Genomic DNA, 21358 nt, shown 5'->3' with positions numbered 1-21358 from the left:
CCTGCCTGGCCTCAGCTCTGCGCCTGGGGATGCTCCAGCTCCATCCTCTGTGTGGGGGGCCTGGATGCAGCCCAGGGATGGTGGGGCCCGGCTGCAGGGATGTGCTCCGACAGCAGTGCTGAGCCGTAGGTGAGCGAATTTAGTCCCCTCTGCCTGAACAAGTGTCACAAAGCACTAACAGCATTGTTCTCCTATCCAGGCTTGTCTTGTGGGCTAAATCTTTAACCAGATCAAGGGTTTAACTTTATCAGTGGCTGGGAAAATGTAGCACCGTTTCCCTGGGGCAAAGTATCTCGATCCCTGCAGAAATCCCAGACGCAGCTCCTTTTCCTTGGGCCCCACTTGGCAGCTCCCCAGAGCTCATGTCTGGCCCTTTGGCACAGGGACCCGCGGGACCCTCCGGGGCAGGGAGCACCCCACGCCCCATGCATGGCCTGGGTTCCCAGCTGGCCCCATCTTCCCTCCAAAATCAGTTTGCACAGACCTGGGCATACTGGCACAGTGCCAGCATCGAGGAGCTTGCACTTCCCCTTGCAGGCTGTACCTGGGCACAGATTGCCCTCCCGGTGGGCAGCGTGGGAGAGCCACCACCGGAGCAGAGACCTCTGTGTCCCCTCGAGGGGAGCCACCCCGCTGTCATGACAGTCCCCTCACCAGCCCTGTTAGCTCCCCAGCCCTGGAAAGCCTTCCACAACCCCTGCCCGGAGCAGGATGATTGATTAACCTTATTAAGACTGGAGAACAGCTTCTGTGCAAATCCAGGTGGTTCAGGAGCAATTCATCACCCATCGGCAAGGGGGGGGCCAGGCTGCCCCTCTGTCCCTGCAGAGGTGGGAGCCCTCCGCTGCCCGAGCAAGGGTCTGACGCGGCTCCTGGCACTCCTGGCCCAGCCAAAGGGAGCCTTGTCTCCTTGTGGGCTGTATCTGATGGGCACGTTCCTGGCCAGCCCTTCCTGGGAAAAGGCAGGGCTTTGGCAGCAGTGCAGCCCCAGGGCAGGGCTCAGACCTGAGCTGACCCCTGCACCCCCAGGGTATCTGATGGGGGTGAAAGAAGAGGGTCTGCAGCCCCCAGCCCCATGGAAGAGATTTACTCCCATGCAGGGTGATGCACCCACAGCAGCTTGTGCTATTACATGGGGTAGGTGCAATGGAGGGGCTGAGGAGGAGGGAGAAGGGCTCATCCCCAGGATGGCGGGTACCACCCAGAAGTCCCTGGCACAGTGGTCCTGCAGGGCTGCGCCAGGCACAGCTCCTGCCAGGGGCTCATCTGGCAGCGCCGCGACAGCAGGGATATCTGCAGCAGCCGGCTGCCGGTTGGGAAGGGGGGGCCGTAATGACGGTCCATCTCAGCAAAGGTAGCAGAGCATGAAAGCAATTTCACACTTTATTAGACAATTCAGGTGCCGGCTGTGCAAGCCTGGAGCGAGTACCGCTGCTCACACCTCCCCTCCTGTCTTGCAGCCCCAGGGCCACTCTCCGTGGGGCTCAGCCCTCCTTCAAGCCACGCAGCACTGTGCTGATCACAGCTGGCAGTGCGACGAGCAGGGCCAGCGTGGGCTGCCAGGGACCAGGGTGCCAGGGCTGCGGGCTGCTTCTCATGGGCGACCCTGCTCCCACACACAGGCGGGCACCTGGGAACAGTGCAGCCACAGGCTGGCTCTGCTCGGAGCCAGCTCAGCCTGGCAGCGGTGGTGAACTCGAGCGCCGTGCCTGCAAGCACAGCTCTGCTCGGGCTGGCTGTGCCCTTCAGCCCAGGGCAGTCACCCTGCTCCTGCTGGTTCCTCCCGCTCCCCTCCTGCCCTGCTCACTGCAGCCCTGCTGCACCCCTACTCCCCTTCTGGCACCCCGCAGTGAGGGGACAGGTCCGGGCTTGGGGCTTCCCTGGCAGCTGCTTTCTCCTTGCGCCTCCCTGCCACCTGAGTGCCCCAGCAGAGCCATTGGGCACATCGACACGTGGGCATGCAGCCATCCTCCCTGTGACCCAGGTGTCTCCATCTGGAGATGTGCTTTGTGGCTCCCCAGCCTACTTGCAGCCACTGCCGTGTCCCCAGGGACTGGCATACCTTGCAAAGCAGGGGAGAGCAGAGACTGAGCTGCCACCATCCTGCTCTCCGGCATGTGGCTGGGCTGGCGCCCTGCACCCCTGGGACATGGCCACGTGCTGTCACATCCCGCAGGTGGACACTATCCAAATGCCTGCATGTCCAGGATATGAATCAGCCCAGACAGGAGTGCAGCAGCCGCTCCTGGATAACCCGAGCTGCCCAGCAGGCCGCTCTGGCAGCCAGGCTGTGTCGATGCCAAGCCCCTTGCAGGTTGGCAGGCAGGTTGCACACAGGCTCCGCTGCCACCTTGCAGATCAGCCCCGGGCATGGCAAGACCCCAGCCTGGCATGCATTTCCCTCCCTCTTGCATGGCTCTGTTCCTGCAGTGCCGAGCCACGGTACAGCAGCACCCGGCCAGGGCAATGCCTAACCTTGACCTGACCTCCTGGCACAGAGCCGTCCCTGCCCGGCTGTCCCTCCGTGCCCCGAGCCACGAGCATGTTCCACCAGGCCAGCTGAGCATTCCTCCTGGGAGAGCCTGTCCTCTCCACGCTATTTAAAGGCACACTTGTGCCCTTTATTCCCCCTCGTGTTTAGGCTGGAAGAGCCCCGTACCCCCCGGTGACTCCAGGGGGCACTTCCAGGCTCGGGGCAGCAGCGGGTGCAATGAGTTTGGGTGAAATCATGGGAGCCGTGAGGGATGTCCAGTGACCCCTGTCTGCAGCCAAGTACTAGGCCATGTCCTGAGGACAGACCCCATGGGGAAGGTCCCATGGCCATCGAGGTTGACAGCAGGGCTGGTGGGTACTGCAGAGCCCAGCTCACCCCTTCAGGTCCAGAGACCAAAGGAGCTGCATGAGCTAATTTCCCTCTTCCTAGCGGGGACCTCCACAGCGCTCTCCAGCCACCGCTGGGACCTGGGGGTAGGCAGAGCACCAGTGCCACCGCTGCTGGACAGGGTGCTGGTACTGGCTGGCTCAGCACCGTATGAAGGAGCTTCTTGGCGCCTCAGTTGCACCCAGCTTGGAGCACAACCACGTTATCTGGCAGAGGGCAGGCAGCCGGTACCTGACACAAGCAGTGTGTCCCCAGTGTGCTGCCACCTCCTGCAGAGCACTGGTGTGTGGCTCATGCACATCTCCTGGTGGGATATGCTCGGGCTGTTTCCACCTTGTCCTTCATGCCTGTCAGCCCTGGCAAGCGCTGGTAGATGGACATTTGATGGGTAGAGCAGGGACCCAGAAGAGGCAGCGGGGGTCTAGGACACCTCACAACAGCCTGCACCCCCCATGCCGGCTGCAGGCAGGGCAAAGAGCTCCTTCTGGACAGCACTGACACACAGGCAGCACCGGGGGTGGCTGGAGGGAGGGAAAGGGGAGCTGTTGCTTCAGAGCACATGAAATCCAGAGTCCTGATGAGTGGGATGGAGAAAGTCCAACCGGTTTTATAAGCTGCCTATCAAGTCCTGCCCGCCCCAGGTCTCCTTCCAGCGGGCAGATCAGAGCACAGGCAGCAGCAGTTTCTTGGTGCTCCTTGTCCTGCTGTCACCTTTCACCCTCCGAAGAGTTCCGGGCACCTGCAGGCTGCGGAGTGGGACCCGCCTGAGATGCTGACTCCTGCCATTGCCTGTGCTGGCGCGGGGCTGATTGCATCTGCGCCCCGCCGAGCTGGCAGGAAGGTGACTTGGGAGGGAAATCCAACCTGATGTGATTTGATTAGGAAAAATCTGGAGGACCCATTAGCAGGGAGCTGGAGGTGTGAGCCCTGCTGCTGCAGGGCCAGGCTGGGTGGGTGAGCCCCAGAAACACAGCCTCTGCACAGTGGCCCTCGTCCCCCCAAGCCTGCCCGCTTCCCGTCCTGAGGAGCCCATTGGCTTTTCCCCAGACTGCGAGCATCCCCAGGCAATGTCCCCAGCTCCAGTGCTGCCACCCCCTCCCAGGTTTCGTATAGGTGAGCGTTCGCTTGGGGCTTTCAATGGCACCTTGGTGGAGGTAGCAAGCCCCCAGCCTCCCTGCAAATGAAGCCCTAGGACCCTGCAGGTACAAAGGAGGGTGAGCCCCACAGGCAGCTATGCCCCAGTCTTGGTGCCTGGACCCACACGTGGGGTGCACAGCGAAAGCAGAGCAGCGTCTGGGGCCTGTCCCCACCTGCCTGTCCCCCCTACATGGTGCAAGCTTGGGTGAGGACATGCCACCTCTGCCCCCCTGCCCAGCCCGCAGCCACGGCCGCAGGGCGGCATCACGGGAACCTGCGCCCAGCCTCCATGCTGCCAAAGCGCGTCCTGCGGGGAGCCCATGGGCGGCCGAGCATGCTGCCTCCCTGCTGGGTAGGGCATAGGAGCTGGCGTGCCAGCGCTCGCCAGCCGGGCCATCGCACCTTTGATGTGGAAATCCCAGGGCAGCCGGGACGACGCCAGGCTGCTGCACTGGTGGGAGCCTCCATGCTCCACTGCCGGCTGTGGGTGAGGGCTGGGCAGCGTGGCACTGTGGGCTGAGCTCTCCTGGGGAGGGGGCGCAGGGCCAGTCCCTGAGGGCTGCAGCCAGGAGCTCCTGAATTCCCCTCTGACCCCATGTCTGCGCTGCTGTGGGCACGGCTCCCTGCCCTGAGCCCCATCAGTCACATAACAGCACAGCATCAGAGCGAACCATGGGGAAACTGAGGCACAGAGCTGTGACACCTCAGGCAGTGGTGGAAGGGAGTGCTGCCTCCATCCCTAGCCGAGTTTTAGGTCAGGGTCTGACCGACACAGGTTGGGGTTGGTTCTCCCAAAAACCTCTTCCACGGGGCCTGTGCTTCTAAAGAGCACGCATCTGTCAAACCGCTGGAGAGCTGCGTGGATCGGCAAGGGCGACCGGGTGTCCCGCGAGCCCCAGGAGCTGTGCTCTCTGTCCCCAGCCCCGCGCAGCACCGGCTGGGACGCACAGCTCGCCTTCAGCCGCCGCCCCCGCCAGCGCTGCCGCCTCGGGCTGTCCCCACGCCCACCAAGGACACGCACACTCCACCGCAGCAGCGAACCCCCTCCGCGGCCCGCCAGCGCCCCAAAACCAGCGCTCCCAGTGCCCCCGCCGAGGCGCGCTGGGAGGCGGCGGCGGAGCGGCGTGCGGGGCGGCTCTGCCATCTCGCGGCCGCGCTGCCACGGGCGCTGCACAGCCCCACGGCACGGCCCCGCGCGTGGGGGGCGAGCCCATCGGCGCGGGTGGGGCACAGAGACCGCATAATGTATTATAACGTCAGCGTATGCGTCACACGACATAGCACGGGTGGCGTACAGAGCGCTTCTCGTCACCAGAGCTCAAAGTGCCTCTCAAAGGGGTCAGTAGCATCAGCCCCACTGCGCTGTGGGGGGAAACTGAGGCCAGGAGCGGTGCTCGGTGGCCAGGAGGGCTGGGGAGAACCCCGGCCACGGCGCTTAGCCCGGCACCCTCCCATCGCTGACGGCGCAGCCGAGCACAGGCTGGCGTTGCCGTACCCTTCAGCAGGATGTGAAGGCTGTGCTGCCGAAGGGACCACAATGGCACCTCAGGGTGGGCACCAGGCAGGCGCAAGGAGTGGGAAGCCATGTCTCCGGGGCTGCTCCACTGCGGTCTCTGCACTCAAACCAGCGATTCCCCTGAGAGTCTCTTCCCAAGAGCCCCAGATGCTCTGTGCCAGGCTGAAGACCCACTCTGCAGCACTGCACCCTTTGCAGCTTGGTCCTGATCCAATTGGGGACAACTCTGCCTCGTCATTGTCATGGATTTCAGCAAACCCCTGGAAAACAGCCCTCACTCCCTCATGCTCCTTTCCTTTGTGCTAACATGTATGGGACAGGCACCCTCACACCTACCCATTAAAACGTGCCTCCCGACTGCCATCCCTCGCACCCACATCCCTCGGGCCATATTCTGCCAGGTGCTTCCCACTGCCTACCCGGCCCGGGGCCACCACAGCCGCCCCCCTCCAGCATCTCCCGTGATGAGTCCTCGGGTGCCAAGAGGACAGCTCTCATCCGATGAAGCCTGTGCCCCTGGGTGCCAGGCTGGCTGCGCTCACACAGGCAAGCTCCAGCCCACGGGCTCCTGCACAGGGACAGTCACCAGGTAGCTGGAGGGTACGTAGCCCCTCTGGCTGTTCACCTCCACCAGGCTCCACTCCTTGCTCCCCTTCTTGTCGTGCGGCTCCAGCACCACCACGGGCTGCCCCGCCTGGAGGCTCACCTCCTGCGGACTCCTGGCTGCAAAGGAGAAGCCGGCAACCACCTGCAAAAGGCAGAGGAAGGAGGGAGGAAGTCCTTGCTGGACATGAGAGTCAAAGTGGGAAAGCACATACGTGGCAGGGCAGGACCTAGCAGGGACATGGGGGTTGTTTCCAAGAGGGCAGCACAGTACTGCCATTGATGGAGGGACACTGCGGACCCCATCCAGCACAGTTCTCTTGCTCGGTCCACCCCAGGTCCCAGCAAGGCAGACACCAGCCTCGTGGGGCACTTGGCCAGGGGCTGTGACACTCTCCTGCTAGGCACATGGCTGCACGTGTGACCACGTGTGCTGGAAAAGCAGGTTCACCTTCCCACCCACACGCTGCACACACAGGGACTAGCACAGAGCTGGTGGGGTTGCTAGGAATGGCCCTGGGGGGTGTCCCTCACTCTCACCTGGAAAGCTGGGGTGAAGGTGGCCACCTGGGGCCTGGGAGCTTCAGGTGATGCATACGAATGTCGCCTTCTGTCTGTGCTGCTCTCCAGGGCTGGCATCTGCATCCTGGGCTGCTGGCTTTCTACTGGGCAATAGGGCTGGAGTTTTCCAGCAGGCACAAACCCTCGGGGACCTGGAGGACACGCACACACACAGGTCATGGGGCCCTGCTGCCTGGCACATGCAGGACTGGTTGGAGGAGAGAGGAATGACAACTTGGCTGTTGCCTGGCATGGCACAGCAGCCCTGTTCAAACTGTCCATCACTAGGGAATATCCAGCAGCAAACCCCCCCAAAAAGGGGTTTCAAGACATTTCTGTGTGCACAGGATTCTCCTTTCCCAGCCATGATGAGCCACGAGTGCTCCCTCATGGGGAAACATGAACTTTACAGCTAATGGCTACGGGTGCAGCTGGCAAAGCAGAGGCGGGTTTGGGCTGAGCAAACCCTGGAAGGGAGGACCCGGGAGGCAATGGCCTGCTGTTTCATCCAAGATGAGGAAGTGGTTCAGGTTTGGTTTCTGACCCTGGTGCCGAGGTGGGGAGAGGCTCCCCATAGCGCTCACAATACCTCCAGCATCCACCAGCCATCTGCTCGTGTTCCCCTTAGTATCCACACTTTGCAGCAGAGCTACAATCTGTCCCCTTTGCAAGGTCAGGTCCAAGTCTTTGCTGCCACTGATGTTGCTTGTCACTTGGTAAAGTTTGTCTGGGCCATGCTTGCTCACGAGGGAAAGGACCTTCCGCTCCTCAGCAGGGTTCAGAGGCTGGTGGGGAGCAAGAGACACAGGAGCGCTTGATGAGACAGGCAGGAGTCTGAGGCCCTCCATGTACACGTGCTCTCCTTCTGCAGGATCACATCTCAGTGAGAGGTTAGAGGAGAAACTCCTTCACACTATTTGCTCTACCTCATGGTTTGGAGACGGGTGTCCAGAACCAGAAAGGCTGAGACTGTTTCATCCCTGGTTATTCCCAGCCACCTGCTGTCAGGGACTTGGGGGAAATACTGTGGCTGTGCAATCCCATGTGCCACTTTCTAAGCCAACCTCCCATCCCAGGAGATGTTCTGCCCTGGGAAGCCACAGTCCTACCTCTTCATCCAGCAGGCCTGAGACACCCCCTTCCCAGCTCCTACCTGTGTGACAGGGCTTGGCGTGACTGTCTCAAACGTCTGGCAGAAGGTACGGAGCTGAGCACCAGACTGCTGCAAGGTGTCTTCCACCATCTTCCAGAAACTGGGCAGAGGCATGTGGCCATGGGGCATCTGTAAAGACAGACCCTGAGATCAGAGAGGGCCCTGGGGAGGGGAAGAGCTGTGGGTAGGGTCAAAAGAAAAAGAGCAGGAAAAGAGGCGAGAAAGCAAGAGAACAGTCACTGAAGATGCACCTTGCATCTAGGATGTGGTTCCCTTTGGCCAGGAGAGCTGCTGCTCTCTGGCTTTGAGCCACCTACCCTGGGCAGGGCAGTCACACGCAGGGCTCTTGGGCTGTACCCAGCCCACCACAGCAGTCCCTGGGTCCTGCTGTCCTGCCCCAAGCCCACAGTCCATCCCACTTGACTAAAAAGGGAGACAGGGGGATGTAGCTCTGGGGCAGATGTCTGCAGTGTAAGCATCCCAGACTGAGCAAGGGGAATCCACCCTCAAGGCTAGGTACATACAAGCAGTGCCTGAGGGACAACTCCACGTGGCTGCATCATCTTCTCATCTGGGTCATGGCTCAGGCCAGGGCCATGTTCTACCCCAGGGCTCTGACCCACCACGTTTGCAAATGTCAGGCTCAGAAAGTGCTGTGCAGTGAGGAGTCCTGGGAGGTATCTCCCAGGGGATGAAGGTTTGAAGGATGCTCCTTCCTCAGGCCAGGAGCTGTTCTTCTCCTCGTCTTCCCTGCTCAGAGCTCTCAGAAGCTCAGAGTTAACACTGATGTCTCAGGCAGCACATCAATAAATTATCAATGGTGTCCTCAAAGAGAGAGCAGGACAGTTCCTGGCAGTGAAGAAGAGACAATTTGGCTTTCCTCAGCTGAAGGGGAGGAGAGATCATTTACAAATGCTAGACAGAGAGCTGTGTGTCTGCAAGGGCAGGCTTGGGCTACAGCAAACCTTCAGTGCCCTGACATCCAAGCGATGTCCCCAAGCCCAAAGAAGGCAGGTCTGGCTCAGCACGTGCACCAGTTTGGGCACACACACGAAGAGGTCACTCTCACCTGTGCTAGCTCCTTTTCTGCCTGGTGCAGGATCTGGGCAGCCAAGTCCCGTTGCAGCGTGCTGAGGGAGCACAGTATCTGCCCCAGGAGCTGCAGAGCTGCCTGGTTGAACCGCGGGAGCTCGGCCACAAGCAGGGCATTGATGGCAAGGTAGGTGTTCATGGCTGCCTCCTCATCATACGTCACGGTGCCCATCTCACTCTTCCGCTCCTGGATCTCCTCATAGTCCAGCAACTTGTCCAGGCGCTTCTTGACCAGCTGTTGTGGCCCCACCAGCATGTCTGAGAGGCTGCAGAGGGGCTGGCAGACCAGCCTGTCCAGCCGTCGCTTCTGTGAGGCAAGAGAACCCAAATTTCCACGAGCCCCCAGACAGGCCTAGCTGTCTGCATGGGGCACTGTCTTACACAGAAGACAAGCCTGGGGGACCTGTTGAAGGGCTTGTGTGGAGTGGAGAGCATCTGAGGCATCCTTCCCTGAAGGCACATAGGAGGCCAAGCAAAGCAAACCCTTGGTAGAGAGCAGTCATGCATGCCATGACTCAAAACTTGTGCTCCATGCAAACGATTTGGTATGACCCTCACAGACAAGGTTCCATGGGTCAAGGGGGTGCTGCAGTGACTGTCCCATGCAGGTGATAGTGTCCTGGTTTGACAGAGGCCCTCAGCCCAGGATCTGTGTGGTTATCCCATGTAGCTACCCTCCCTCCCCATGCTGGTGCTCTCTGGGGGTGCTAGCATCCAGGCGTGGGGTTCAGGCTGCCCTGCCACACTCTTCACTGCTCAGAAAACCTCCAACTGCATTCACGGTGGCACCTACCACGCAAGACGGAGTCCTGGAGAACAAGCAGGGGTGGTGGAAGGAGACAGGTGAGGGTTCTTGGGCTCCCAAAGGCGAGTGCCCACAAATTTTGGGTAGGTTGGACTAAGGTTTGGTGGCAAACACCTTGTGTGAGTCCAATAAACAGTACACTGGTTTCCCACCATCCTGTGCTCTGCTGCAGCCCTGCCTGCATGGCGGGCCCTGAACATGTCAGGGCCATGAACATGTCAGGGCCATGAACATGTCAGGGCCCTGAAGGCACAAATAGTCTTTAATGGCCCAGACCAGCCTCACCTGGGGCCTCTGCCCACACCCCTGCCCACAGCCCATTTAAGGGCTCTCAGCTGTTATTTAAGCATTGCTGTGGGTGAGCTGGTTTCTGTCTCCTGGGTGGGCCTTGGACCTCTGCTGTAGATAGCTCAGCTCCTGGATAGACCCCTCAGATGGACATTGCAGCTTGTCTCCAGCACTGGATGGACCTTAGAGCTGTGTTGTAGCTATGTCTGTGGCCCTGTCTCCTTTTGTTTCCTGGATGGACCCTGCAGCTGGTTCTTCATTTCATGTGTATGGGACTGCTGATGGACCCTGTTGCCTGCCCCTTCGTGTTCAGGCCCCAGGGGACTGTGCCTGTTGGTGAGGACACTGTCTGCTCTGGGGTCCCCCTCAGCTCTTGGCTGCCGTGCCCTGGAGCCAACCCCTGCTGTGTCCTGGCAGAAGGTGTGAGAGCAATGCTTGGCTGTGACCCTGAGGGAGGTATACAAGGAAGGAGCACTCACAAACTCTGGGAAAACAGTACAATGGAGGTATTCTGCAAAGCGGCGGTACTGCTGGACAGGTCCCTCGTTGATCTGCAGCTCACGCTTGTGTGGGGTGGGCAACAGGAATGCCTGAAAGGGAGCAAGCCATCGGATCTGACCTGTAGAAGCTACCCAATGCTAGCTAACCCATCTATAATCTATCCCTGTAGTCCCAAAGATGTGACAATATCCCAGCCTGGGTGCTCTGTGCTAGCAGCCCAGTGGGACTGATGCTCTGGGCTACTCTTGTCTGCAAGCCAGGGAGTTCATTTAGGTGTTAACAAAGCCTTCCCCTTGAGCAGGGGGTCATGCACTGGCTTGCAAAAGCAAGCTACCCCAGCAAGGTGGCCAAGGCTGCCCTGTGGCCACAGGCAGCCTGCCCCAGCTTGATGTTGCCTGGTGCTTTGACACTTGAATTTCATGCTCCAGTAGCTCTATGGAGTTTCTTGTATTTGTGTACAAAATGTGCCCCTGGGATGTTTTGGATGGAGACCCTCATCTGCTTTGAGAGGCTTTGCTCTAATGTTAACTGGGCAGTGCCCTCCTTCCTGCCTGGAGGCAGATTTTTGACCCACAGCCTCTAGACCAGAGCCCCAGTCTGCTGCTGGTACCAAGGGAAGCCTGGCCTCCTGTTCCTCCTAGGCCTGGCTTCTCTACAGCTTGGAGCACTGCCCCTGTAGTCGGTCCTGGAACAGCACAAACAGTTTGTTTGATTCTCAACCATGGCTACTATAAGCTTCCCTGAGCTCCCTGATATCTGTCCTAAATCTTGCCTGTGGTTGTGCTCAGGAGACCCTTCTTTTGTAGTCCTCCTTGCCACAGGAGGGACTGGAGATAGAAATATAAAAGGGGAAATGGACTGACCCTTTGAGCAGAAGGTGGTAGCTCTGAGACCTGTGTGCTTTTCCTCAACCCTACAGGGGCTCTTACACAAGCCGAGGTGGCTGTGATGATCTTGTATGCACCAAGATTTGCCTCTCCTTGTGGTGGGGGCACCAGTACAGACAGAGAAAACTGCCAGCCAGCACGAAGAGAGGCCAGGCTGTCTCTGCCCTATGAGAAAATGTCTTCATTGGCTCCTCAGGATGCCTTTGAGAAGCTCTCAGAGGGAGAGAGATGGGGTGTGCATGCAGCCCCACCTTCTCCCACCAGCAGCTCCTCTGAAGCTGCATCCAAGCCCCAGCATGACTCCTAACCACAGTTTATTATCTAGGCTGCCCAGCCTGTTTGCAGACACTTGATGTCCTGCCTGAAGCCAAGAAGGATGGCTTACAGAGATGCAGCTCGCTGAGGGGCACTGCCTGGCAGGTCCCTAGGAATGGTCATGCCCCATCCCCGTAGCTGATCTCACTGTCATACACATTGCCACTTTCATGTTTTCTATTCAAATCCTATTTTACCCACTCTTTGGGCTACAGGGAGTTTTTCTGTCCCCTTTTCCTCCTTCCCAATCCTATATGGGGAGCCCTTGTCAATATTTTCATGGTAAGGTCTTTCCAGCCCTTGAATTGCTGCTTTCTGAACCCTCTGCCATTTCCTGAGACTTTCCCCATAATACAGTGTCTGGGGATTTCAAGTTTTGCCATTGCTCATACTCTCATTTCCCTCAGATGCCCCAAGGGATTTCCATGAGAAAATCACAGCAGGTACTCAACTGGGTCATCTCATAAGGGAAGTTTGTTGTTTCCCTGATTTGGGAACACTTCTGCCTTATACCTGTTATGCAAGAATTTGCAGGCTGAGCAACACTTCAGCCTTAGCTATTTAATGCCTTGAAATAATGATCAGTTTAAGGACTGATTATTCTCAAATGACACCCAGCTCAGACTGTGTCAACAAAGCCTTGACTTTGTTTTAAGCTCTGCTGGACCTGAGTGATCCTTGGATGTTGTGCAAGCCCCTGGCAAAACATCTTTAGCTGAGAGACTCAAGTCACTAAACATTCCCAACTGACACTGGTTTCCGTAGGGCTTGAAAGTATTCTGCAACCCCAAGAAACAGGTTCTGAGGCCGGGATGAAGCCAACCCCTGCAAGTTATCAGAGTTTTACCTCTAAATGGCCCAGGTAGGATGCCACGTTCTCCTTCAGCACAGCCACACTGGACACCACGCACTGGAACTTCTCCTCCAGGTCATCGTACTCCCTGTCCTCCATCTGCAAGGCAAGGGGCAACTTATCCCCAGCACGGGCAGGTCAGGCAATGCCTCGGGCTGGGCTGGTGTCCCCCACTGGGTGCCAGTGCAAAAACCAGCCAGGCACCTGCCTGAAGCTCCCAGTGCCGGGGGACAGGCAGGGGAGACCCTGAGAGGCTCCAGGCATCTGAAAAGGGCCAAGATCTAGGGTGCTTGGGATGCATGCAGAAACAGGGCGTTCGGTGCGATTGTGCTGCTGGGGAACACCGGCGTGTCTCCTTTTGCTGGGGTGCCTGAAGGTCCTTTGGGGGCCAAAGGACTCCCCTGCAGCACTCTGAGCAAGGTGTGTACCTGCATCCCTCCTGCCCTGCTGGTCCTTGGGACTGGGGACCAGGAGCCACCCTTAGGCTGCTCGGAAATGGGACTGTGGCCCACGTGACAGCACAGGCCACTGGGTGTCAGCATTGGCCGTGCCACCTCGGCTCCGCTCTCCCCCTCTGGCTGGCGAGGTGTCTCGGGAGGGAGCGGAAAGCCCCAGAAACGACCCAAGGAGAGGCAGTGGGGTGCGGGCTGCCCACCTTGGCCACGATGCCGGCCTCGTGCATGAAGAGCCGGCTCAGCCGCGTGGTCTTCTTGGCGATGGAGTGCGTGTTGAGGCGTGCGAAGCGGTCCCGCAGCGTCAGGTGCTCGGCTTTGTTGTATTTGGTTGCTGCCTCGGGTAGGGGCACACAAGGTGGGAGGAAAAAAGATCAGAAGAGGAAACTTCAGGGCAGCATCCTCAGCAGCCTGAGTGGGCAACGCGGGCGAGCAGCACTGACGCCCAGAGCTGACAAGTCGTGATCAACAGGATAAGCACAACCCACATCAAAGAAGGGCAGCCCGGGGGAAAGTACTATGAAAACCAAAAAGAAGAGCAAGCTCCCGTTTGTGGGGAGCCTGATTTCTCCTATCCCAAAGGCAGGACTGTTCCTCCCCATTCCCCAGCTCCAGGAATGCAGACTGACTGGTTTGTGCTCAGCTCTCTCATGCCACCCTGCTCCTGCAGCCTTCAGATCTTGCCCAGAGTGTCATTTGCAGGACCAGAGCAGTGCTGGGAGCTGCCTGCACAAGTCTACAGCTCCACCAGGCAGGACGGGTGGTGGGCAGGAGAGCTTTGAACTGATTTAAGTGGGAATTAGTGCAACACCAAGGGGAGACGACTGGGGTTGGGATGGGGTTTCCCAGACGCCGTGCCCCCTGCCCGCTCACCTACTTCCCTGCGCCGTTTGTACTCGTTGATGTTGGCATTGACCTGGGCCATGGTGCGGACGGCTGCCTGCAGGGCTGGGTAGGCGCTAGCGCTGGTGGGGGTGTTCTCCAGGATCTTCCCCAGCAGCAGCGGGTATTTGGTGACCCTCTGCACCGGCATCACCAGGAAGAAGCTGAGGTCTGATGCGCCTGTGTGAGGCCTGACAGAGAGGGGAATCGCTCGAGGTCGGCATGGAAGGCTGCCCTCCTGCACCACTGCTCCCTCCAGCTTCTCTGTGAGCATTGTGGGGAGAATGCAGCCCCTGTCCAGCTGCAGGGGAGCTCTGCTGCCTTGGACCCACGGGGGAGCTGTGCCCTGCAGCCGTGAGGGTTTCTGGCTGTGAACCCCTGCTCCCTGCCAGCTGCGGGGCTGCCCCCCCCACACCCCCCCCAGGAGTGCTGGCAGAGGGACGCCGTCCCCGCCATCCCCAAAGGCAGTGCCAGCCCCGGGCAGGCACCCTGCCTCCCTGAACAGTGCTGCGCTTGTCTAGCTAGGAGGCACGGGATCAGTGCTTGCTCCAGCGGCAGTGGGGAGGGAGAGTGTGGGCAAAGTGCTGGCAGGACTCCCCTTGTACCCGCACGCAAGGCATCGCTCGTTAGGGAGGCACATCGCCTGTGCCCTGAAACAGAGCAGCAAATCCCAGCAGCTCCGCTGGTGCCACTCCTGCTTTTCCTGGCTCCGACAGTGTTTGTGACCCCCTCGATATTTCAGGAGGGGTTTGGCGGGTCCCCCGGAGCCAGCCTGTGTCCCTGGTCGAGCTGGGGAACGTGTGTCCTCTTTGGCTTGTGAGTGATGTGAGGGTGTGGAGCAGGCAGCTGTGGTGCCAGCCCATCCCTTGCTTTGGGGTCCCTCATAAAAGGCCACCAATCTGTAGTACTGCTTTGGCAAGTGGCCCCAAGGATGCAGGACAGGCTGCCAGGGACTACATCAAGCAATGCCACAGAGGTGATGGCTGTGATATTACACTCAGCCTGGTGGTGCATAGCTGTGCAGGCAGCTTGTCCCAGTAGGTAAAACGTGGAGAGAGAAGTGGTGGCCTCAGCAGCAGGTACCTACACTGTTACATTCAGGGTCTCCAAGATCTCCTCCTGCAGCCTGGGGTCCTTGCGGTAGCTCTCCACCAGCAGGAGAGCACGCTCATAGCTGGCACAGTAGATCTTGTAGACGGTCTCCATCTCCTCCTTGAACTCCTGGAACAAGGCACCTGGGGAAGGAGAGTGGGGACAGAAAGGAGAGTCCTTTCCTACGGCCTCAGAAAAGGAAAAGGTTTCTCTCCAGCCTGCTGGAAGGGTGAAGCCAGCAGAGCGGTGCCAGCCAAACATACTGGGGCAGCACTGCACCCCCAGGCACCTCCGCTAAGTTAGGAGGCGATGAGGTGATGCTGCCCCCCACCCCTTTCCTTTCTGCAGGCTGGGCAGGTCTGCCTTGCCCCCATGGGGTGAACATGGGGGGACAGCAGTGTGCAGGCACCAGTGCTTCCCCAGGGCCCAGAGCCAAGGGGGGCACCCGAGGCATCAGGGCAGGTGGGCTGGGGCTGCACCTGGGCACAGCGCAGGGCGGTGAAGGCACCCAGCTGCCCATGTGGGTGAGCTCTCGGCATTGCCCCACTTACTGATGCAGAGCAGCTGGTCGTGCTCCTGGGTGGCTGTGGCCTCGAGCCCCTTCAGAAACCTTCTGGAGACGTGGAGGATGTCATCAGTGTTAGAAAAGAGTCCTTCCAGGTCAAGATCAGGCAGCTGAAAGGAACAAAGATGTTCCAGGGTAAGCCAAATACATCAGACAGAGTTGGACTGTGCATCCTGGAAGCACTCATGCCTGAGCATTCATGTCCTTCCAGCTGCCCCACATTGACATCCAAGAGATGGAGCAATGCTCCACTTCAGAAGGCATTGGAGATGCTGAGATCTGGCTGTGCTCCTGAGTGGGGCAATGAGGCCTTTCACACGTAGGGTTAAAGCTGTAGGACAGCTGTAGTGGGTCAGACCCAACGTCTGTCCAACCCAGGACCTCAGCTGATGGGGGGGAGAGCCCAGGAAGGTGGAAGGGGAGCATGTGGTGACCTCCCTGCAGTGATTTGGGTATCTTGCAGCTCTCAACAGGTTCACCCTACAGTCCCAAGCCTCCAGGCAGGGGGACAATACCCCCTCTCACCTGTTTCTTCTGGAGGTGTGCCCGGATGTCTGACACACAGAGCTGGATGTTGTGGACATAGCTGGCCTCAGTGGTGATGAGCTCCTCCACGGCCAGCCGCTGGCTCAGCTCCATCCTCTCGCAGGGCATCACCTCCTCATAGATGGCTTCTTCGGGCTCGGCTGTGTCCTCAGCATCAGGCTCTGCCCCACGGGCACTCGCCATCTCGGCGGGACACTCTGCAGGGAGTGGCAAGGGCAGCCCTGGGACCGGTGGTCCAGTGCCCAACCCAGCTCAGTGCCCATGCTCCCTCCCCTGTGCTGGGGGCACCCCACAGCGTGTCCCTGGGGACACTCAAGCTATCTACATTTACAAGCAAGGCATGGATGATACTCCAAAACCATAAAACACTGCAAGCCAGGAGTGGGCTGGCCCACGTGTGGCAGGCGGGGACTTGCCACACACATGTGCCCAATCGCTAGCAACCACATGCAGGGCCAGGGTGCAGGCAAGGGGAGTCCCAGCTGCAGGCAGGGACCCGGCAGCACCCGCCCGGCACTGGGTCTGTGCAGGGGCTGGTGCCCGAAAGCAGAGCGAGGTTTGCCTGCCAGGGCTAGCTGTTCCCTCCCTGCCTTGCTGCCGGCGTCTGGCACGTTGCCTTGCCTTCAAGACTCCTATTCAAAGTACAAAGACTGTTTTTGCAGTCCTTGAACAAGAGGCGTTTCTGTGGCAGGGAGAGATGATTTAAAAGTGATGGGGATGGGGGGAGAAGTGGGCGAAGCCACGGGCGCCTCTGCCCTACCCAGCACAGCCTGCTCCCCTCTGCTCTCTGCCCGTGGAGAGCATGAAAAATCAGAGCCGATTCTTGTCGTTTCCTTCTCAAGGAACATCATCTGCTCTAACTGATGCAGAGGAGGATGGAGCAGCTCCCAACAGATAGTGCTTGATCCCAGGCGGGAGGCCTTGAGAGACACGGCACAGCCCACACCAGCACAGTGCACAGCTTGGCCAGATCCAGACCCCGGCTGGGGGGAGGGATGCTGCCAGGCAGCCTGCCCGTGGAGGAGGTGAAGAGCAAAGGCAGGACGGAGGTGGCCTGGCAGGATAAAAGTGAGATGGCACAAACAGCGGCACAGGGAGGGCAGCTCTGCATCTGCCCTCTGCCGCCTGCCCAGCCAGTGCCAACCTCTGCACCTGACCATCAACCGGACTGCGTCAGGCCAGGTGCCCGCTTCGGAGGCTGCAGCGCTGGGCACCTGCAGTGGGAGCAGGGAGAGGGACTGGCAGGGAAGCCCAAGCCTCCGCTGGGGGCAGGTGATGCAGTTGCGAGCACTGGGCAGGGTGAATGTCCCCTCCTGGCACATGCCCACAGCTGTGCTGGAGGAGAGCTGGGCTTGGCACAGGACCTCCGCCTGCCTTACAGGGGCATGCTACCCTGCCAGTTGTCATCCCTGCCCTCTGCAGATTTGGCTGCCACCCCTGCCTGTGGCATGGCACTGGCTGCTATGGGACATGAGGAGTAGGAGACGCTTTCCTGTGTCCTTTTGGGTGCCTCAGAGGTGTCTAGGCAGAAGGATACCCATCAAGGACTGCTGGACAAGCCCAGCGTCCTCTGCCTGGGGGTAACAGCAAAATCCTTGCTCAGAGGAAGGGCTGCAGTGGAGGCAGGTGGAAAGCCCTGATCTGAGACACCCCCTGAGCCCCGGAGAGATGCCCTGCAGTTCAGGGGTATGCAGGCACTGGGGTGTCGCTGGTCCCTGCATCAGCATCCCCCAGAGCACGCAGCTGCTTTGGGGGATTGCCCCCTAGCTGGGGAAACCCCTTTCCCTCTCCCCACCCCACCCCCACCCCCCAAGCCTGAAAAATCAGAGGAACAAGGGAATTGTGAAAAACTGTAAAGAAGCATTTCTGGGCAGCGTTGGACCAGGCAGAGAGAGCAGGAGCAGGTTTCATTTCCCAGCTCTCCTCCCAGGCTGCTGCCTGTCTTTGACATGTCACTGCCGCCTCGGTGGCTCCGAGCGTCCCCGTCCGTAAAGCGGGGACCAGGCAGCGTCCCCAGCCCAGCCAGCACTCACAGGCAGGGGATGCCGCGGGGCCCCCCGCATGTCGGGGCGGTGCCGGCTGCAGGCCCGCTGCTCCCACCCTGCCCCCCGAGGGACGGGCTGCGGCACGGCCCGGCCATCCCCCCGCTCCCCACGCTGCTCCGGCCCCGGCGTCACCTCCGCACCCCAAAACCAGCTGCCCCGGCTCTTACCTGCGGAGGCGGCAGGGGCTGGCGCCGGGGAGCCGTGTCCGGCTGCGGCCGCTCTCCTGCTGCCTGCGGGAAGTTAATGATAAACCCGCTGCGCCGCAGCCGGGGTGGCACGGCCGGCGTGGGCAGGACGGGCCGGCCCACGGCACGCGGTGAGCCCACGGCACGCGGTGAGCCCACGGCACGGGGTGACGGCACCCACGCACCTGCCGCCGCTGAGCTGGGGCCGCGCCACCCCACCCGCCGCAGGGCGCCGGGACGCAGCCGGGCAGCGCCGGTCAGATGAGCAGCGACGCGCTCCCTGCGCACGCCCGGCCGCGGCGGGGGGGCTGGCAGCCGGCCCGGCAGCGGGGCTGGCAGCGGGTGTTCATCGCCTCCGCCGGCAGCCAAACCCGGCCGGGAGAGGGGCCGGGGAAAGCCAGCCGGGGGAGTCGCTGCAGCCGCGGTGGCGGTGGCGCTGGCGGTTGGGGGTGGGGGGGGCTGTGGGGCGGCTGTCATCTGCAAAAGCAGCTGGTCCCCGAGCGCCGTGCCTGGGTCTGTGTCAGCCCCTGGCATCGCAGCCGCAGTCACCCCTTTTCCCCTTGTTCATCCTCAAACCGTGGGGCACGCAGCCCCCAGCATCCTGGTGGCCTGTGCCAGGCGGCAGCTCCGGCTGGAGAGCGGAGGATGCAGCGGCTCACTCCTGCCGCAAATAAACAGGGACAAGTCCGTGGTGTCTTTTTATGGCCTCGCTACGGCTCCAGTGTGTTGCCACCTCAGCCGTAGCTGGGGGAGCCCGGTTGGTGCCCTGCTGCTCTCACAGCCCATCCATGAATGCACAGGCTCCCCCCCCCACGTTATCCCACAGGCAGGCGTGCCCCCGGCCACATGCCCCTCTTCTCTGCCAATGCTTCTCAGCTGCTCAGCCACGGAAAAGGGTTCAGAGCAAACAAATGAAAATATATAACTGAGGAAGTGGTTGCACAGATTGGGCCATTAGGAGCGAGTGGCTATTTGGCGTGAAGTTGGTTTTTTTTGCTCGTGAGGTGTTTGCATCCTTACAAACAAGCTATTGAGAAGAGAGAGGCTGATCTGCAGCCAGCTCCTGCAGCTGGGAGCTCGTCCCCAGCCTGGCCACAGGGAGGGGACGTCGGCACCCGGGGTTTTCCAGGCTGACCCACAGTGTTCAAAAAGTGTCACAGTAAAAAGGACTCTGAGTTCTTCAGTGACTCACGCAGGTCACAGGCAGTGTCTGTGTCTAGAGCCAAACCTCACCATGGGCCAGGATGAGCTCACTGGCGCAGCCCTTCCCTCTGGGTCCATTTCTGGGGGTGCAAGCCAGCCCCCCCAGCTGAGGTGCAGGGGCTGATGTTTGCTGGGCAGGGCAGCATGGGGGCCCGCACACATCTGCCCCACTGGCTGCCACCCAGTGCTGGTGCCAGGAAGGCCAGCCTGCTCCGCTGCCTTCCCTGCCTGCATCCCATCCTGCACATGGAAAGGCTGGGTACAGCTTCTGGGGCTGTGCCAGGGGCCCCCAGCGAAGAGCATGAAACCGCCATGCCTTGTCCCTGCGCTGGAGGGATGCTGCAGCACACAGGAGCAGTTGCAGATGGCTAAAGCAGAGCAGCAACACAAGAGGAGCCAGGGATGGGAAGAGGCAGAAGCACTAACGCCCAGGCAGGTCTTCAGGGGAGAAGCCAACGCACAGCGATGTGCCCTGGCTGGGTGGTAAAGCCACCCCGTGAGAACAATCCCCAGCTGGCCCGTGCCAGGTGGGCTTAGGGAGAGATGTGGCCATGGGAGTGACACGCACATGGCTGGGCAGCGAGGGCTTTACCTGGCTGTGGCCCTGGGGACACAGATGTTGTCCTTCCTTGCAGGTGGCAGCAGAAATTCTGTCCTCACCCAGGCGCTTTCTGAAGCAGTGAAACGCCTGGCCAGGCAGCCTTTGGGCTGGCATCGCACCGATGTCAGGAGTTCCCCAGCTCCATCCTTGGGCAGGCGCTCTTACTGCTCCATCCAACTAAGCCATCGTCCCTCCAGGCACATCACCACAACTTTGCTCCCATCAGCATCTTGTGCCTGATCACACCAGGGCACAAACCACGCTCGCACAGCTGCTGAGGGAGTCCCAGCAGGACAGCGTTCCCCCTCCAATGGTGTCCTGCCCTGCCAGGGCCAGCACAGCGGGGCGGCATCCCTGGCCACCCGCTCCGCCCCGGACGGCTCACGCCATGGGTGTTGCCCAGGGCATATTTTTCAGACCTGAGTAACCTGGCTCTGGCGAGTTCCTTGCAGGATGGCCTCACCGTCGAGCCCTTTGGGGAGCCGCTGACGCCTCCTTCCCCCGGTGCAAGCTGTTTCCTTCCTGCCGCGCTGCCTGCCCCACGCTCTTCCCATCCAGCCCCAGGGCCAGGGCTGCTGCCGCTCTGCTTGGCTCACCAGGGTGGCTCGGGGACTGGGAGCAGTGTCACAGCACTGTCACCACTCTGGGGCTCCCCAGGGAGGTGTGAGCGCAGGCTGGCTGCCCTGGCCCAGCTCTAGTTACAAGGGAAAAGCAAATAGGCGCCGGCTGGTCGAGCACAACTGTTTGTGTCTCAGGATGAGATATTGTGCTCAGGTTAAGCCAAGCTAAAGAGTCCCGGGTTGGGGGGGGGGCTGTCCCTGGCACCCCTGGCATCGGTGACTGTGTACCTTGTGGGCAGCCAGCACTCCCATCCTGCAAACATGAAACCTGGCAAGTGGTGGCAGGGCGTGGGACCGCATGTGGGACCATGCGTGGGACTGTGCGTGGGACCCTGCAGCCGCTGTGGAGGGTGGCAGGACTGCCTTTTCCCACAACAGAGCCAGGTTTGTGTAACATCATTGCAAAACTGTTTTTGCAGGATGCTTCTCACAGAGCAAGGGTGAATCACCTCTATGGAACCACCTAGCCCTCTTCAAACCCACTGCCACAGCAGGAGCATTCTACCAGCTCTTTTCTGACAGCATTTAGGGAAAAAAACAACCCCAAGCTGCTAGTAGGACAAGGTCCCCCTGTG

The 21358-nt window shown here is 60.3% G+C and overlaps 1 protein-coding gene across 3 annotated transcripts; it reads right to left on the bottom strand.

The window, feature by feature from the left end:
* Positions 1 to 1395: 1395 nt before the first annotated feature.
* Positions 1396 to 20701, bottom strand: ARHGEF37 (Rho guanine nucleotide exchange factor 37). Of its 3 annotated transcripts, none has more exons than XM_054842218.1 (13): positions 20155 to 20701; positions 16109 to 16326; positions 15570 to 15693; positions 15014 to 15161; positions 13918 to 14117; positions 13248 to 13378; positions 12587 to 12691; positions 10516 to 10626; positions 8921 to 9250; positions 7852 to 7980; positions 7288 to 7483; positions 6678 to 6850; positions 1396 to 6282 (listed from the first exon to the last, which is right to left on the bottom strand). In XM_054842218.1, exons 2-13 carry the CDS (start codon positions 16310 to 16312, stop codon positions 6073 to 6075), a joined length of 2061 nt encoding a protein of 686 aa, XP_054698193.1. In that variant the 5' UTR covers positions 16313 to 16326; positions 20155 to 20701; the 3' UTR covers positions 1396 to 6072. The 3 variants fall into 3 exon arrangements, with proteins under 3 accessions (XP_054698193.1, XP_054698192.1, XP_054698194.1); XM_054842217.1 differs by lacking the exon at positions 20155 to 20701 and adding an exon at positions 18342 to 18795; XM_054842219.1 differs by lacking the exons at positions 6678 to 6850; positions 20155 to 20701 and adding an exon at positions 18342 to 18795.
* Positions 20702 to 21358: the final 657 nt, after the last annotated feature.

The sequence above is a fragment of the Grus americana genome, chromosome 14, assembly GCF_028858705.1.
Source record: "Grus americana isolate bGruAme1 chromosome 14, bGruAme1.mat, whole genome shotgun sequence".
Taxonomy (NCBI): Eukaryota; Metazoa; Chordata; class Aves; order Gruiformes; family Gruidae; genus Grus; species Grus americana.
This window is presented reverse-complemented; position numbering and strand designations above follow the sequence as displayed.

Bases quoted from the DNA above. Each gene is read 5' to 3' on its own strand.
- ARHGEF37 (XM_054842218.1), bottom strand. From the start codon at position 16,312: ATGGCGAGTGCCCGTGGGGCAGAGCCTGATGCTGAGGACACAGCCGAG. The intron at 9,251-10,515 runs GTGAGTGCTCCT...CTTGCCTCACAG, and splicing joins GTACTGTTTTCCCAGAGTTT to AAGCGACGGCTGGACAGGCT. The intron at 6,851-7,287 runs GTATTGTGAGCG...CGTGTCCTCCAG, and splicing joins ATGGCTGGTGGATGCTGGAG to GTCCCCGAGGGTTTGTGCCT.